This window comes from Cydia fagiglandana, chromosome Z (assembly GCF_963556715.1).
Source record: "Cydia fagiglandana chromosome Z, ilCydFagi1.1, whole genome shotgun sequence".
In the NCBI taxonomy this organism is placed as follows: domain Eukaryota; kingdom Metazoa; phylum Arthropoda; class Insecta; order Lepidoptera; family Tortricidae; genus Cydia; species Cydia fagiglandana.
In genome coordinates, this window is record NC_085959.1 from 38228039 (window position 1) to 38246139 (window position 18101).

The window sequence follows — 18101 nt, forward strand, 5'->3', positions numbered from 1 at the left end:
GATGACATAGCAAAGAGCTCATCACTTGCTGACGCTTAGTGACGCTGCAACTAGGGCTTCCAATACCGAGACACCAGCATCTCGTCTTTTTTAGGACATTTTTCAATTCCGATATTTTTAAATGAAATACCGGGATCCCCGTCTTGCATTTAAAAACGTTATCTTTAGCCATAAAAAGCCTGCATATTTTTTTATGGACGCCCCTGGACACCTGTAACACCAGATGGATTGCAAACGCGTTGCGGCATTCGGGATGGGATGGGACATTTAAACACAGTTGACCTACTGCCTCAAGCTATACACACTGTGACCTTAAAAGTAAACTAGTTAGCTGCTAGTCATATGTTTCGAGTGGAAACTCCTCCTGGTCTGAAGCTTCTTCTCCTTGGCGGTCTTGTACTCTCTCCTGCACGGACTGTTCCGGAACTCGAGAATCGTGTTGACTTTCTCGACGATCTCCTTGGCGGTTTGGTGGTCGCATTCGAAGTCGTGGAACTTGTAGTTCGTGTTGGAGTGGAAGAAACCTGGAACGGTCGAGAGACATGTTAACCCTGTACCTGTAGCTAGAGACAGACATGATATAGACACTATAGTTGGTACATACTTGTGCTACGGTCGAATGTGGACGGTTTCTGTTCGTCTGTGTACACGATCCTGAACACGCATTTGTTGCCCTCGCCCTGTCATCACAGTGCGTCAGACAGAGACAGACATGCTATAGACACTAGTTGGTACATACTTGTGCTACGGTCGAATGTGGACGGTTTCTGTTCGTCTGTGTACACGATCCTGAACACGCATTGGTTACCCTCGCCCTGTCATCACAGTGCGTCAGACAGAGACAGACATGCTATAGACACTAGTTGGTACATACTTGTACTACGGTCGAATGTGGACGGTTTCTGTTCGTCTGTGTACACGATCCTGAACACGCATTAGTTGCCCTCGCCCTGTCATCACAGTGCGTCAGACAGAGACAGCTAGAGACAGACATGCTATAGACACTAGTTGATACATACTTGTACTACGGTCGAATGTGGACGGTTTCTGTTCGTCAGTGTACACGATCCTGAACACGCATTAGTTGCCCTCGCCCTGTCATCACAGTGCGTCAGACAGAGACAGACATGCTATAGACACTAGTTGGTACATACTTGTACTACGGTCGAATGTGGACGGTTTCTGTTCGTCTGTGTACACGATCCTGAACACGCATTAGTTGCCCTCGCCCTGTCATCACAGTGCGTCAGACAGAGACAGCTAGAGACAGACATGCTATAGACACTAGTTGATACATACTTGTACTACGGTCGAATGTGGACGGTTTCTGTTCGTCAGTGTACACGATCCTGAACACGCATTAGTTGCCCTCGCCCTGTCATCACAGTGCGTCAGACAGAGACAGCTAGAGACAGACATGCTATAGACACTAGTTGATACATACTTGTACTACGGTCGAATGTGGACGGTTTCTGTTCGTCTGTGTACACGATCCTGAACACGCATTAGTTGCCCTCGCCCTGTCATCACAGTGCGTCAGACAGAGACAGCTAGAGACAGACATGCTATAGCCACTAGTTGGTACATACTTGTACTACGGTCGAATGTGGACGGTTTCTGTTCGTCTGTGTACACGATCCTGAACACGCATTAGTTGCCCTCGCCCTGTCATCACAGTGCGTCAGACAGAGACAGCTAGAGACAGACATGCTATAGACACTAGTTGATACATACTTGTGCTACGGTCGAATGTGGACGGTTTCTGTTCGTCTGTGTACACGATCCTGAACACGCATTGGTTGTCCGCGCCCTGTCATCAACAGTGCATCAGACAGAGACAGCCAGAGACAGACATGCTATAGACACTAGTTGATACATACTTGTACTACGGTCGAATGTGGACGGTTTCTGTTCGTCAGTGTACACGATCCTGAACACGCATTAGTTGCCCTCGCCCTGTCATCACAGTGCGTCAGACAGAGACAGCTAGAGACAGACATGCTATAGACACTAGTTGATACATACTTGTACTACGGTCGAATGTGGACGGTTTCTGTTCGTCTGTGTACACGATCCTGAACACGCATTAGTTGCCCTCGCCCTGTCATCACAGTGCGTCAGACAGAGACAGCTAGAGACAGACATGCTATAGCCACTAGTTGGTACATACTTGTACTACGGTCGAATGTGGACGGTTTCTGTTCGTCAGTGTACACGATCCTGAACACGCATTAGTTGCCCTCGCCCTGTCATCACAGTGCGTCAGACAGAGACAGCTAGAGACAGACATGCTATAGACACTAGTTGATACATACTTGTGCTACGGTCGAATGTGGACGGTTTCTGTTCGTCTGTGTACACGATCCTGAACACGCATTGGTTGTCCGCGCCCTGTCATCAACAGTGCATCAGACAGAGACAGCCAGAGACAGACATGCTATAGACACTAGTTGATACATACTTGTGCTACGATCGAATGTGGACGGTTTCTGTTCGTCTGTGTACACGATCCTGAACACACATTTGTTGCCCTCGCCCTGTCATCACAGTGCGTCAGACAGAGACAGCTAGAGACAGACATGCTATAGACACTAGTTGGTACATACTTGTACTACGGTCGAATGTGGATGGTTTCTGTTCGTCTGTGTACACGATCCTGAACACGCATTAGTTGCCCTCGCCCTGTCATCACAGTGCGTCAGACAGAGACAGCTAGAGACAGACATGCTATAGACACTAGTTGGTACATACTTGTACTACGGTCGAATGTGGACGGTTTCTGTTCGTCTGTGTACACGATCCTGAACACACATTTGTTACCCTCGCCCTGTCATCACAGTGCGTCAGACAGAGACAGCTAGAGACAGACATGCTATAGACACTAGTTGGTACATACTTGTACTACGGTCGAATGTGGATGGTTTCTGTTCGTCTGTGTACACGATCCTGAACACGCATTAGTTGCCCTCGCCCTGTCATCACAGTGCGTCAGACAGAGACAGCTAGAGACAGACATGCTATAGACACTAGTTGGTACATACTTGTACTACGGTCGAATGTGGACGGTTTCTGTTCGTCTGTGTACACGATCCTGAACACGCATTGGTTGCCCTCGCCCTGTCATCACAGTGCGTCAGACAGAGACAGACATGCTATAGACACTAGTTGGTACATACTTGTACTACGGTCGAATGTGGACGGTTTCTGTTCGTCTGTGTACACGATCCTGAACACGCATTAGTTGCCCTCGCCCTGTCATCACAGTGCGTCAGACAGAGACAGACATGCTATAGACACTAGTTGGTACATACTTGTACTACGGTCGAATGTGGACGGTTTCTGTTCGTCAGTGTACACGATCCTGAACACGCATTAGTTGCCCTCGCCCTGTCATCACAGTGCGTCAGACAGAGACAGCTAGAGACAGACATGCTATAGACACTAGTTGATACATACTTGTACTACGGTCGAATGTGGACGGTTTCTGTTCGTCAGTGTACACGATCCTGAACACGCATTAGTTGCCCTCGCCCTGTCATCACAGTGCGTCAGACAGAGACAGCTAGAGACAGACATGCTATAGCCACTAGTTGGTACATACTTGTACTACGGTCGAATGTGGACGGTTTCTGTTCGTCTGTGTACACGATCCTGAACACGCATTAGTTGCCCTCGCCCTGTCATCACAGTGCGTCAGACAGAGACAGCTAGAGACAGACATGCTATAGCCACTAGTTGGTACATACTTGTACTACGGTCGAATGTGGACGGTTTCTGTTCGTCTGTGTACACGATCCTGAACACGCATTAGTTGCCCTCGCCCTGTCATCACAGTGCGTCAGACAGAGACAGCTAGAGACAGACATGCTATAGACACTAGTTGGTACATACTTGTACTACGGTCGAATGTGGACGGTTTCTGTTCGTCTGTGTACACGATCCTGAACACACATTTGTTACCCTCGCCCTGTCATCACAGTGCGTCAGACAGAGACAGCTAGAGACAGACATGCTATAGACACTAGTTGGTACATACTTGTACTACGGTCGAATGTGGATGGTTTCTGTTCGTCTGTGTACACGATCCTGAACACACATTTGTTGCCCTCGCCCTGTCATCACAGTGCGTCAGACAGAGACAGCTAGAGACAGACATGCTATAGACACTAGTTGGTACATACTTGTACTACGGTCGAATGTGGATGGTTTCTGTTCGTCTGTGTACACGATCCTGAACACGCATTAGTTGCCCTCGCCCTGTCATCACAGTGCGTCAGACAGAGACAGCTAGAGACAGACATGCTATAGACACTAGTTGGTACATACTTGTACTACGGTCGAATGTGGACGGTTTCTGTTCGTCTGTGTACACGATCCTGAACACACATTTGTTACCCTCGCCCTGTCATCACAGTGCGTCAGACAGAGACAGCTAGAGACAGACATGCTATAGACACTAGTTGGTACATACTTGTACTACGGTCGAATGTGGATGGTTTCTGTTCGTCTGTGTACACGATCCTGAACACGCATTAGTTGCCCTCGCCCTGTCATCACAGTGCGTCAGACAGAGACAGCTAGAGACAGACATGCTATAGACACTAGTTGGTACATACTTGTACTACGGTCGAATGTGGACGGTTTCTGTTCGTCTGTGTACACGATCCTGAACACGCATTGGTTGCCCTCGCCCTGTCATCACAGTGCGTCAGACAGAGACAGACATGCTATAGACACTAGTTGGTACATACTTGTACTACGGTCGAATGTGGACGGTTTCTGTTCGTCTGTGTACACGATCCTGAACACGCATTAGTTGCCCTCGCCCTGTCATCACAGTGCGTCAGACAGAGACAGACATGCTATAGACACTAGTTGGTACATACTTGTACTACGGTCGAATGTGGACGGTTTCTGTTCGTCTGTGTACACGATCCTGAACACGCATTTGTTGCCCTCGCCCTGTCATCACAGTGCGTCAGACAGAGACAGACATGCTATACACACTAGTTGGTACATACTTGTGCTACGGTCGAATGTGGACGGTTTCTGTTCGTCTGTGTACACGATCCTGAACACGCATTGGTTACCCTCGCCCTGTCATCACAGTGCGTCAGACAGAGACAGACATGCTATAGACACTAGTTGGTACATACTTGTACTACGGTCGAATGTGGACGGTTTCTGTTCGTCTGTGTACACGATCCTGAACACGCATTTGTTGCCCTCGCCCTGTCATCACAGTGCGTCAGACAGAGACAGACATGCTATAGACACTAGTTGATACATACTTGTACTACGGTCGAATGTGGACGGTTTCTGTTCGTCTGTGTACACGATCCTGAACACGCATTTGTTGCCCTCGCCCTGTCATCACAGTGCGTCAGACAGAGACAGACATGCTATAGCCACTAGTTGGTACATACTTGTGCTACGGTCGAATGTGGACGGTTTCTGTTCGTCAGTGTACACGATCCTGAACACGCATTTGTTTCCCTTCGCCTCCATTATTTGACACCACGCTATGGAGTCGATACTGTGCATGAAGTACTTCGGTTTTAGCTGTAACAATATTTTATGTATAATAAATAGTAGTCTGTCCACTTGTCCAATTTCTTTGTATAATTAAATTTAATCCATTATTTCTTCGATCAATGCACATTGGACAAAGACACAGAAGAAATAATAGTACTACCGTACAGAAAGGACACTTCCTACAAACCCGAAGTTTGACAGCGATTCAGGGCCGAATCATGCTATCCATATCTGTGGTCGTGCACGCACAAGGAAGTCAAGTGGTGCCAACCCTAATAATTGCTCGGAGCGATGATGCTGAGCCCAACCGAGCCGAGTTCGACCGAAGTCAGGAGTGTCTCCCCACTGACAGAGATATTGGACAGATCGAATACCAGTAATACTACCCTCATTTATGATATAGTAGGTCTTTCCAAACGAGTGTCGGTGAGTTTAAAACACAAACAAAGTATCTTTTAACCAAGTAGTTTTTTTTTTGTAGATTTAGGTTTAGGATAATTTTTAAAATGGCAAAACCACAAGAAACAATCACAAGAGCTGGCACGAATAGAATGAACGGAACTTTTGATAATTCCGCTACTCGATGCTAGATGTCGACTGCGAAAATAATAGTCATTTTGGTACCAAAACCGATGTATGGACTGAGCACTTTCTTACTATACTTCTCTATGGTGTTACCATAGACTAGGAATCCTCTAGCCTCCTAAGGCCCAGCCATACAAATGGAAAATGCAAAATTAGCCACAGAAATTTGAACCTACAAAGTAGGAAATAGAGTTGATTTTACGTCGTTCAAAAACTGAACGAAACAAAGCAAAAGCAACTCTGTTCCAATCGAATATGATTTAAATTTCATTGAACTGAATAAGTACTATAGGTAGAACCTTGGGCCTTAGGAGGATATACCGATTACCGAGTTTAAAGCAACTATTTCATGCAACCAATGATGCCAAAAATGCGGAGATGCGCGGGACGAGGTGAGCGAATTCCCGTGCCGTGATTGGTCCGTTCAAAGACACGGACGTCACAAAAAGACATTTTCGATTCGAACACGGAGTAAAATTACCGTATGCGTGGTAGAGGGGGTAGAGCTACTATGCTCAGTCTGGAGGATGTTTTATCTGTGGGTGTTACTTACCCAGTGCGTGTGCTTGTTGTTGGCGAGCGGCTCCACCTCGACCCTGTCTATTGACACCCCGAGCTGTATCAGCGTGTTGGCCCTGACTCGTCGCAGCATGTGCACCCTGTATGCCTTGTACTGCGGGGCGGAGGTCGCCATCGCGTGGGAGTGGAGCTTGTCGAGATCGTTGTCAGCTTTTTTGAGGCCTGCGGAACAGTAAAATGGAGCATCAATACGACTTTCGTCTGACGGTCATAGGAAGAGTGCGCCGTTAGATACTCGCAGGAGTCGCAGGCGAGATAGACTTCCTAATAATTTCTGTGTTAATTAGAAAGAGACATATATTCTATCTTGCAGGACGCCGCGTATTATCTCGTAGCAGCAGCAGCAGCGGCAGCAGCGCTTTCGCGCTAAGGTTGTAGCGGGGTGAAGGGGTCGCACATGGAGGAAACCACTGTCGATCGACTCCTAGACAGTACGGAGCAACAGAGTGAATCTAAGCGTCATCGACGCCGTTCACGCTTTATGCTTGTGGGTAAACACTTTGTAGTACGGAAATCGTTTCAGTGTACAGTCACCATCAGATATATCGGAGCAGCCAAGGTGTTCACAATATCTGAACCCGCACTCTAACGGCCTGACAATACAGGCGTGTTCAGATATTTGTGAGCGCCTTAGCCGCTCCGATGTATCTGATGGTGACTGTATATGTGCACTACTTGTCTAGGTATACACTATACAACCTGTTGTTTGCCTCTACCTTTAATTAATTATTTTTTTCCTTAAATTGTATATTTTTACAGAGGTGCCAATTAAGAGTGACCCCTTATTCATAAAATTTTACGAGCCTGATTTAGTTAAATTATGATTTATCCCTTTCTTACAAATACATAAGTAAAAATTACATATAAAGACAAACGATTCACAGCTAATTCGGGCCTGTATCGCGTTTATGAATATCGCCATTAGTGTATATGCGCAAGACTAGTTTATATAGCCTTTACGACAGTCAGTTGAAAATACTTTGGTGTAACTATGGTAATATGTAGTAACCAGCCTTTATATTTATATAAATTACCTTCATTGACCGCCTCCAGAGCATTCTTGACCGCTTCAGAGGTAGCGCTGCCGCCCGTGTTGTGTCTTGAAGGATTCTGATGGTGACTTTGCCCAGAATCGTTCACCTGATAAAAAGTATAGTAGGTATCATTGAGTATATAATGGGTGTTTTTTTAGAACTACGGTTTTTAAACTGTCCACGTTGTTTTTATTGACTGGTGTATTTGTGGTCAGTACGTTTTGCAATTTCACAATAAATAGACTTTCTTCAGAACGCTTGCAAATAAAAAAAAAGAAAACAAAAATCTGAGAAGTCAAAGATGGCGCTAGTTGGCTTTCCTCTTAGCACCTAAGTTACCTTAGGAAACATGAACCCCTGGAACCCCGTGGCGTCCTCGGGCAGCGAGCTGGTGACGTTGTTGTCGTCTCGCTTGTTGAGCTCGATGAGGCCGAGACACGTGAAGCCGAACTTGGCGCAGGGCTCGTGCGCGTCCAGGCAGGGGAACGCGAGGTCCACGTCGCCGTCGTCCTCGGCGATACAGAGACCGTATATGGCGATTAGAGCAAGATCCACGACTACTATATCTGGCACACTTAATAGAGCGCGATGCGGGCTTACTATATTCGTTCACTCTTGCAGTATAGTCGCGCTTGGCGCTCTTGATTCACTTTGGGTATGGAATGTTGTATATGTGTGTGTTACCTTGGGAAACATGAACCCCTGGAACCCCGTGGCGTCCTCGGGCAGCGAGCTGGTGACGTTGTTGTCGTCTCGCTTGTTGAGCTCGATGAGGCCGAGACACGTGAAGCCGAACTTGGCGCAGGGCTCGTGCGCGTCCAGGCAGGGGAACGCGAGGTCCACGTCGCCGTCGTCCTCGGCGATGCAGAGACCGTACTCGTTTATGTTGCCCAGGGATATGTCAGGGTGCTCAATGCTGGAAGAGTCATGGTTAATTTTGTAGATACGGAAGGTTGCTTGTCAAGGAATTTAAATAAATTCAGTGCCATTTCGTACTTTGTCACAGTGACCATCAATATGAAAGTGGCTAGGGATAGGGACCTCATAATATTATCACTGTGACAAGTTTTAATTCTTTGACGGTATTTGAATATATTATACTATAAACGCGAGATTGATGTATTTCGTGACTACTTTGAAAAAATCTCGTATCTCACAGTGATACTCAAAGTTGAAAGGCAGTATCCCATACATAGATACCACATTCTTATTTTGATTGACAGAACTTGAGATACGATTTTTTTTAAGGAGTGCCGATTTGTAATGGATAAAACATTAATTAACTTTAAGTATGTAAAGTTTTATGATTAAGGTACTCAAAACGAAACAGAACAGCACCAATAATAAATAAAGCGAAATGTAATTACATATCCGTACCACGGTCAAAACAAAACAGAACAGTATTATCTATAATAAATATAGCAAAATGTTATTACCTGTATTTGTAGCACGTGAATCCAATCAAATCCTTTATCCTAGCCGTCGCAATCACGCACACAACCAACGGATAGTTATGATACTTCTCAGAAATCTTCATAAATATCTTAAACATCTTAGTCTGCAACCCCAACTGCGCCGTGCCATCAAACTTGGCATACTCTAAATACTGCATATGGGGTAAGTCCGGGCATTTCTCCAGAAGCTCGGTCAGCATGGACTTCTGTTTAGGTTTCTTTATCTCCATTTTGGTGAAATTGTCCGCGATCTGCTCTTCGGTAAGCTCGGTGGATGAGTCGTCCCATTTTATTACTTTTATTTTAGATGCCTTCTTTAGTGCTTGTTCTTTTTTGTCGAGCCACTGCGCTGTGTTGGATCTTTGTCTGAAATTAGAAAGATAGTTTTACTAACCTCTCGTCTGTCTATGGTATAATGGTATATGGTTTTTATGCAGGTGGTTGTGGCACGTGTGGCACGAGCGGTTTTACTTAACAATAGACAATAGGATTAGCCGTGGCTCTATTAAAAACCTACGAACTATAACTATGATAAGGCAGGATCTTTATCGTAGATCCAAATATAATTTTTGTTTTATTTGTTTTCGATATAATGTTTTTTTCTGTGAGGTTTGAACCCACGGCTTCACATGACCCTAAAAATACCTACCTTTAAAATTATCATTGAGTTAATGCTAAAATGTATTATACTTTTATTTCTGTGACTGTTAAATCATTAATAGGTAATCGAAATCATAATACGGTCAGCAGCAGATATTGCTAAGCGGGCCAGGTGTTCAAAATGATCTTTATACGACTTTATTGTTAAGAGAACAAAAGCGTAGTGAATAGAATAATGGTTTTAATTAATTAATAAGAGCGTTTCGATGTAATTTAGAACACCTCACTTGCTTATACTTCGTTTTCTTTAGCATTGAAAGAAGGTAAGCGATCTTGACATGTCTTTTAATTGAAAAACGCTTTTTATAAATCAGTAGGTAACTATAAAGGAAGTGGAAGAATATAAATTATCGTATTAGATTCATAATTGTTACATATTTGCCGTGACTTCTGTTTAACCCTTTATAAGGCATTAGGGCAGTGGTTCTTAACCTTTTCAGTCCGGTCACCCCTATGACTAACTAGGGAACCTGATTTTACCCCTCCTCCCAATGGTAATAAAAAATAAAACGTGTACGTTTGTTGTATTGTTATACATATTAGGTTAGCTTATTACCCCCGTAAAATACCAGTTTTACCCCCACGGGGGTAATTACCCCCAGGTTAAGAACCACTGCATTAGGATGTCGGGAATTGTGCAAAATTGAACCCTACCACTTGGAAATAAAGTTCGAAATCAGGTGGGAAATATGTTCCCTTTGCCTTATAAAGGCTTAAAACGTGTTTTTCAATAAAAATACACATGAAAGTTTACCTTAATTCTAATGGTAAAGAAACGAACTATAGCAACCTCTGCTGGTGACTGTACATCAACGTCACCGCCTCCTTTAAACGCTGACTCCTTTCCAACCTTATATAACACTTGACGCACTCAGCAGTAGTAGAGTTTAGTAATATAAAACTTATGCTGATCGTGAAAAAAGCAGCCACCTGACGCCGACTTGCAATTCGAAGACGAATTAATAATATAAACTGTCAATTGATACATATTCGTATACTGTGTCCAGGGGAAGATTTAGTAAAATATCAATAATTTTCGAACGGAAAGAGTTAAAGGCCTCTTGCCGCTCGCCATATATGTCACAGGTTACGTGCATCTAGTCCGCGGCCTCTGCCATACTCAGCGAGGTGATTATATACACTAAAGCCGGTCAAACAAGTTTGTCAGTAGAAAAAGGCGCGAAATTCAAATTTTCTATGGGTCGATAACCCTCCGTGCCTACATTTTTTTTTTATTTGCCGCTGTTTTTTACTGACGGAAATGGCTTGACCGAGTATACACGATGATTTTTAATCGGTGATCAGGAACCAATTTATCTAATTCAGTACTAACCGTATACATGCGCAATAACAGATAGAAGTGGCAATTTGCCCAACAAGAAGACGAAAAAGTGATTTCGAGGTTAAGTAACTCGACAATAAAAGGCGTTCATAGGATTAAAAAAACACCGTGCGTATGGAATTGAAATCTTGCTAGTGTTCTAATCATCTACAATTCTACAAAATATGAAACGGTCGTTATGTACAAATTTCCTGTTTTTATTATGTCTTTGATCCTAGGTACAAAACAACATCGAGTTGATCGAGTAGTCTAATACACCTGATACCGCCTACTTATAATACACATGTTGCTTATTTTATTAATGTCATACTTGATATGTACGTCATAATTATACCTTGGTCTGACGGGGGCAAATTCGTTTTATCGTTAAGTCCGCCCTGTCAAAACGGGGTAAGTAATAATTAAAATTAACTCTGACAGCAGTACATAGCTGACAATAAATATTATCAATTAAATAAAAATACCCCGAATAAATAGTAACAGCGCCATCTGTTGTCATAACAAGTTAACACCTATCTAAGCACAACCGGGACTAGTGGCGTACTGGCATAGATGAGAGGCCTATGCTCAGCAGTGGGCGAGAAAGGGCTGATATGATGATGATGATAAGCAAAATCACTGGTGTATTATATTATATCAGATATCACAAATAATTTACAGAAGACAAAAATAAATTAGTCGATTCACAAATTAGGAGGTCCAGCACAAGATGAGTAAGTCTCCCATGTTTATCTCAGAAATTTTTCGAAAAATATATTAATTCGCATAGCAACTGCATTATACATAATAACATTACACACGTTGGAAATTACGTAAAGGAAAACTAAAGGCTTATCAAAGGAAATCCCATAAGTAAGAGAAATTATGATTATAATGAATATTTTCCTTAGATACTAATTGTCCTAATAAACTGCAAATTATTGAAGTAAAAATGCCTTGTAAAATATCTCAGCTCGATCTGTGCTTATTATTTTATAAGCAAATAGCAAATTCTGTATACATAACTCATAATAATACCAAATTAATTCCTATTAATATTATAAATGCGAAATATCTCCGTATCTGCACAATTTGAGCAAGTTAAACTACAAACTAATTATACAGGGTGGAAAGGCACGACGATCCTTTCCGCAAAAGGCGGATTGTTTAGCCTAAGCTCTATATTTTCTCCATAGAAACTATGTTAATATGGGCAACCGTTTCTAAATTATGGCCTTTTAAACATCCATGCAAAAAACTACTTTGTTCTAACCCTAACAGGTGACAGGGTCAATGAACTTGTAAACAATCAGTATACGACAGGAAATTGTACTAATTTGTTGCCATCCAACTATTCTTAGGTCTGCTTACAACGCGGTAAGAATCGTTGCAGGATTTTCGCTTTCTTAGTGGTTCCACTTGTTCAATACTTGAATGAAGTACTTATGTTATTCCTTAATATTAATAATACTAACCACAACATTGTTTACAACGACAGTTCAAATTGTGACATTGACAACCACTCAAAAGTACGCAATCGTCTTGTAAATATCTCTGGTTTCCTTGACTGATAAAAAGGTTTTAGTTTCTTAACACGTTTCACAAAATTATTTTCGAATAATTGGAAACTATCTAAAATGATAAAAAAATACAAGTAGGTTGTGTTTGATGTATACCAAATGAACTTGCAAAAATGAAATACTAAGAATAAATCAAGACTAAATACTTCTTAAATACCTAACTAACAAACCTTCTTGAGTGGTAGGAAATAGACAAGACGTCTGATGTTTGAAATTAAATTGTCATTGAACTTTCTTATCTAATGTCATATTCTTGAAATAAAAATGCCGTTGTTAGTTCTTCGTGGTTATTTAAATTTGTGGGGCTGTGTAAAAGATATGGTGTACCAAACGGAATGTGAAACTGCGGACGAAATGAGACATTAAAGGCTAATTGCTGCTTTTAACAATCTGCGGAGGAAAAATGACGAAGAGCAAACACTAGGTATCGCATGGGCAATGTGCGCGGGCTCGGGTGCGGGCTGTGGCGTACATTATAAGACACGGAGGTACATTTGAACACCGTATGTGAAGAGAAGATAGTGTTAAATATTGGCAAAAAGTAATTATCTAAGGAAGTAATAAAATTGTTTGTAATATTTTTGCATTCATTTGATTTATTTGTCATTTATGCGTCATTCATACATCATTACGATTCTGTCAACGATCGGAAAAAAGCGTTAAGTCCCGAGCTTTCCCGACGGAGATCCTTAACTAGCGGAAGCAGTTATAAAGTTGACCCAAAAATTTTTTATTAAGCTATGAGCTTCATCACATATGTTCCTTGAGTAATTCTAAGCATTTCAAGCCTGGGAGGCAATAAGAAATGTGTGTCTACTCGGATTTGTAATGGATTCAAACTTTCAACCCCTTTTTAACCCTGTTAGGGGATGAATTTTACAAAACGCTGAAATTACTTTTCCTGTCTTTTAATAATATCCCCAAATACAAAGATTCAAGTCCCGCGTTCGAAATTTTTTTTGATATCCATACAAACTTTCAACTCCTTTTTCACCACCTTAGGGGATGAATTTTCAAAAACGCTGAAATTAGTTTTCTTGTATTTTAATAATATATCGTTTTACGAAGTTTCAAATTCCTAGCTTAAAATAAAACTTGAACCCCATACAAACTTTCATCCCCTTTTTAACCCCCTTAGGGGTTGAATTTCTCAAAATCGCTTCTTATCTCTTGTACACTTTATAAATGTAATCTAGTGTGCAAATTTCAACTTTCTATCTTTTGTAGTTTCGGCTCCGCGTAGCAAAAATCTCCAACCAAATTTTTCACCTTTTTACGTTTTTCTTGTAAAATTACTATGAAATTGAAAAAACAAATATCAGCAATGAATTCTACGTCTTTGGTTTATACGAAAATGATACCAAACTTGCCCTAGTACCCACCAGGATCAGAGTAGATTTTTTTTAAAGATGACGGATGGCGGCCGTCTTTGTACCCCACCCTCCCCCCCATTTCAGGCTAGAAATGCTTAGAATTACTCAAATATCAGATGTGATGAAGCTCATAGCTTAATAAAAAATTTTTGGGTCATGTATGGCAGCGTTACATAACTGACTCCAGTATAACCTAGCCGTCATGTGCACATGCTATAGGGTTATCACCACAGTTAAAAAGTAGAAAATTTGGTATTTTTATTTTTTACTCAATTAACGATTCTTACCATTACCAATCTGCTCTGTATCACTTAAACGACCTAATACTTCCGGGAAGGATCGTCGTGCCTTTCCACCCTGTATAAATCTAAAATACACAAATGCACAAAACAAAATTAATTCGCATTCAATGTCACAGGTAGGGTAAATCGAAAATATTAGAAGAGACCCGAATAATGTATGTTGGGCTATAACAGCAAATATTTATTATGGTTACTTAGTTTTACCCCTAATATTTTTTTTATGTGAATGCATATATTTCAGAAAAAAAATGTCTAAGTATTTGACTTTGACTAAATATTTTTATTCAGAGAAAAGCCAGTAACTGATATGCGGCCCTATTTCAAATTATCTTAAAACGATCGTAACATATAAGTATATATAAATATACTTTTAAAAGTTAGTAATAAAATAAAAACACAGTAATAAATTAACGAAACAGTAGAGAAATGTAATAAACAAAAATAATTAAAAATCTATAATTACCTAAAATGGTCTAATGGCTGGTCAAATCCCGGAAAATACATAGTTAAAATCGAACTAACATACAAACAAATCTAGTCTGAGTCTTAGTTGTGTTGCAACAATATTTAAATACAAAAATATTACACACACATCTGCACTGCAGCTAAGTCTGAAGTCGAACCTATAGAAATCACATAACTTTACGCAGCTTTTTACAAAGTGGGTGGGCAAAAACCCACAGGCTACCCTATTATTGATTTATTGTAATAATTTGCGTCGTACTTATTTTAAATTGATCTTAATCGCACTTTAACCACAAATCACAGACTAATTAATAAACTAGTAACTAAATAATGATAATTAAATGTATAAATACCTATAATAGTCTAAAGGCTGGTCAAATCCCGGAAAATCCATAGTAAAAAACAAATTAACACAAACAAAAACGAAGCTGTCTCTGACTGATGTGTGAGAAAGAAAGAATTGTTCGCAGAGGCCTGAAAAGGGCTGACACAGCAACAGTACTAGTATCAAGTTCTTAGAACATGTACAGTTTGTATCTAAAATAAATTTAAAAGCATACACACTAGCCTTAAAACAATAGCAATAAAGAGTAGAATATCTTAACCTAACGGCAAATATCACAGCATATTTACATTGTCAGCATTCGCAAATTGGATGTTTGAATTCGCAAAAGCAACTTTAGTGTGTATGAAATAAAGCTCGCGTTATTAAACTATTGCCTGAAAAAAAACAATATCGATTCAGGGCAAGTTCACACCTAAGCAAAATTTTTTTATACAAAGATGTGTAAGATATAGCGACCTTAATGCATGTGAATGTTTACCCAATTCTAGTCTTACCTATGACTTTGGTGTAAGGATGTGTGTAAATTGTCATTCTAGTTCATGTAATTGGTAAAAGCATTTTCTCTACTAAATAAATCAGTTCATTAATAATATCAGTTAGTTGTGGCAGTAATGTAAGTGAAAAAATATTTTTATGCATTGAAATAAAGATTAATTGATAATAAATATAGAATGCACATCAAATTGTAAAAATCGCACAATCCAGTACCTACATTTTTTTGATCACAAAATGTATTTAACATCATCAGTAAGTTAAACACCCTAAGATTCTTTATTTTTATTATTTATAGTGTCCCACTGCTGGGCAAAGGCCTTTCCCCTTGATTTCCACGACTCCTGATGTTGAGCTTTTCCCGGCCAGTTATTTATGAAAATTCCTTTTATACAAAGTTAAATCTAAAATTGTATCCTTATCCATTTTGATTTTAGAAATACAAGGGCCTGATATACATCAAGATTTTGGGAAATAATAAGAAAGAGAAGCAAATTAAGCAAGAGAATTTTTGTTTTATAATTTTTTTTAATGATCAGGAACTAATCAGGAAGGATAAAGTGCAGACAAAAGTAAATGAGGCTAAAGAAAAAAAAACATGGCATAAGTTATGATGATGGAAGCTTTTTATTGTTACATACAAAACAATATAGCGTATGTGAATCATATAAATTACCCAAAGCTGATTGGAAATACCACATTATGATAACTGAAATTTTTCCCTGTTGCATGGAAATCCTTATATTATACCCTTTAACTTTCATCCAATTATTATACACCATCAAAAATCTATGCTGATGACACATGACCTCATGCCATTTTGATTTATAATTGAATATCAATAGATTAGACACGATTGTATAGAATTTTCAGTCATATGTACATTGCTGAAGCAAAAAACAATGAGTACTGTGGTGTGGTGATCGACTGATCATATAACAATGTGTACTGGTACCATGGTTTTTAGATTCAGTAAAAAATAAAACATCAGCAAAACATTTTATGATTGTATGACAGTAGTTGCTAAGCAGGCCATGTCTTCAAAAAATGAGCTTGATGCAACATTATTCTTAAGAGGATAAGAGTGTGTCAAGGTAATTTTAACTGTCAACAGTAACTAATGTAGAAATTGAGTCAGTCTAGAACTAAGCATCAGGGATGTTATGGAGCTCTGGTCCTGGTTCTGTTAAGTTGGAACTTCCGATTGGTATCCACTTCGGTTCCAGTTTTGGTGTGGTCTTCGGTCCAGCTTTGTACTAATATTGAATGTTTTTAATGGTTAATTTATAGAAACCGAAAATACAAAGTGATACCTACCCAATTCCTGAAAGACTCATATAAGAACATTTTGCATACCTGTGTCCTCCAATATCATCATATTGTATGTAGCTGCCGCTCATGAGGGATCCTGGGCTTAATCAATTGACCATGCATTGTCGACATAGTTTTGTACCAATATTGAAGGTATTTAATGGAAAATCGTTTTATATTGTACCTATTACTGTTATTTTATTGTTTTTAGATTATTATTATTGATACTTTTGTTGTGACGATCTTTTTGTGAAATGCATTTTATCATGACATGTAAAATTTAATGTATATTTACAATAAGAAATAAATGAATCTAAAAAAATCTAAATCTAATAGTAACCGAAAATACAAAGTGAAACCGACCCAATTTCTGAAAAGCTCAAATAAGAAAGTATTGCATACCTGTGTCCTCCAATATCATCATATCGTATGTAGCTGCCGCTCATGAGGTCGTCCTCCTCGCTATCCTCCATCTGAGGATACGCGTCGAACTGAGTCACGATCTCCTGGTCCTCGTCCTCCGATATGTTGCCCATGCCGTCCCGCCCGTGGCTCGTGCTCGGCCGGCACAACCTCTCATCTTTCAACCTGACCCGCTCGTCTGCCGCTTTCGCTTGAAATATCTTCGAAAAATCCTCCCCGGCCATAACAATCTCGCACAAGCCCGTATCGTCCGTGGCTATGAACGCGTCTCTTATGTTTTTGAGCAACCATATCTTGTTATCTAATGTGGCCATCGTGATTTCAGTTATTTATGTTATAACAAGATTAATTACTCTTAAATCCCCGATCTATTTCCTGCGATTCAAAACACATGCACAAGTTGCCATCCCAAACAAATAATTATCTGTCATAATCTTGTCAGAGTGTATTATTGCTTTTTTTATTATTATTTATTTGGTCTATGGTAATTAAGGGGTATTTGACGGACGCGGACACAAACAAATGTTTGTGATAAGGTCCGGCAGAAAGAAAAGACAGTCGTATCGATAATTTTTTGTAAACGGAAGCGTAAAACGCTTAAAACCTATTCACTATATGTATTTTTACGTCTTCCTCTTGTT

The 18101-nt window shown here is 40.5% G+C and overlaps 1 protein-coding gene across 1 annotated transcript; it reads right to left on the minus strand.

The window, feature by feature from the left end:
- Positions 1-114: 114 nt before the first annotated feature.
- On the minus strand, positions 115-17863 carry LOC134678490 (stress-activated map kinase-interacting protein 1). Its single transcript, XM_063537058.1, has 7 exons — positions 17440-17863; positions 9170-9553; positions 8418-8649; positions 7734-7839; positions 6674-6861; positions 5427-5562; positions 115-524 (listed from the first exon to the last, which is right to left on the minus strand). Exons 1-7 carry the CDS (start codon positions 17772-17774, stop codon positions 328-330), a joined length of 1578 nt encoding a protein of 525 aa, XP_063393128.1. The 5' UTR covers positions 17775-17863; the 3' UTR covers positions 115-327.
- Between the last annotated feature and the right edge of the window lie 238 nt (positions 17864-18101).

Excerpts from the sequence above, each read along its gene's own strand:
- LOC134678490 (XM_063537058.1), bottom strand. The coding sequence starts at position 17,774 with ATGGCCACATTAGATAACAAGATATGGTTGCTCAAAAACATAAGAGAC. Across the intron at positions 8,650-9,169 it reads TTCACGTGCTACAAATACAG|CATTGAGCACCCTGACATAT; the intron begins GTAATAACATTT and ends TGACTCTTCCAG. Across the intron at positions 5,563-6,673 it reads ACAACAAGCACACGCACTGG|CTAAAACCGAAGTACTTCAT; the intron begins GTAAGTAACACC and ends ATATTGTTACAG.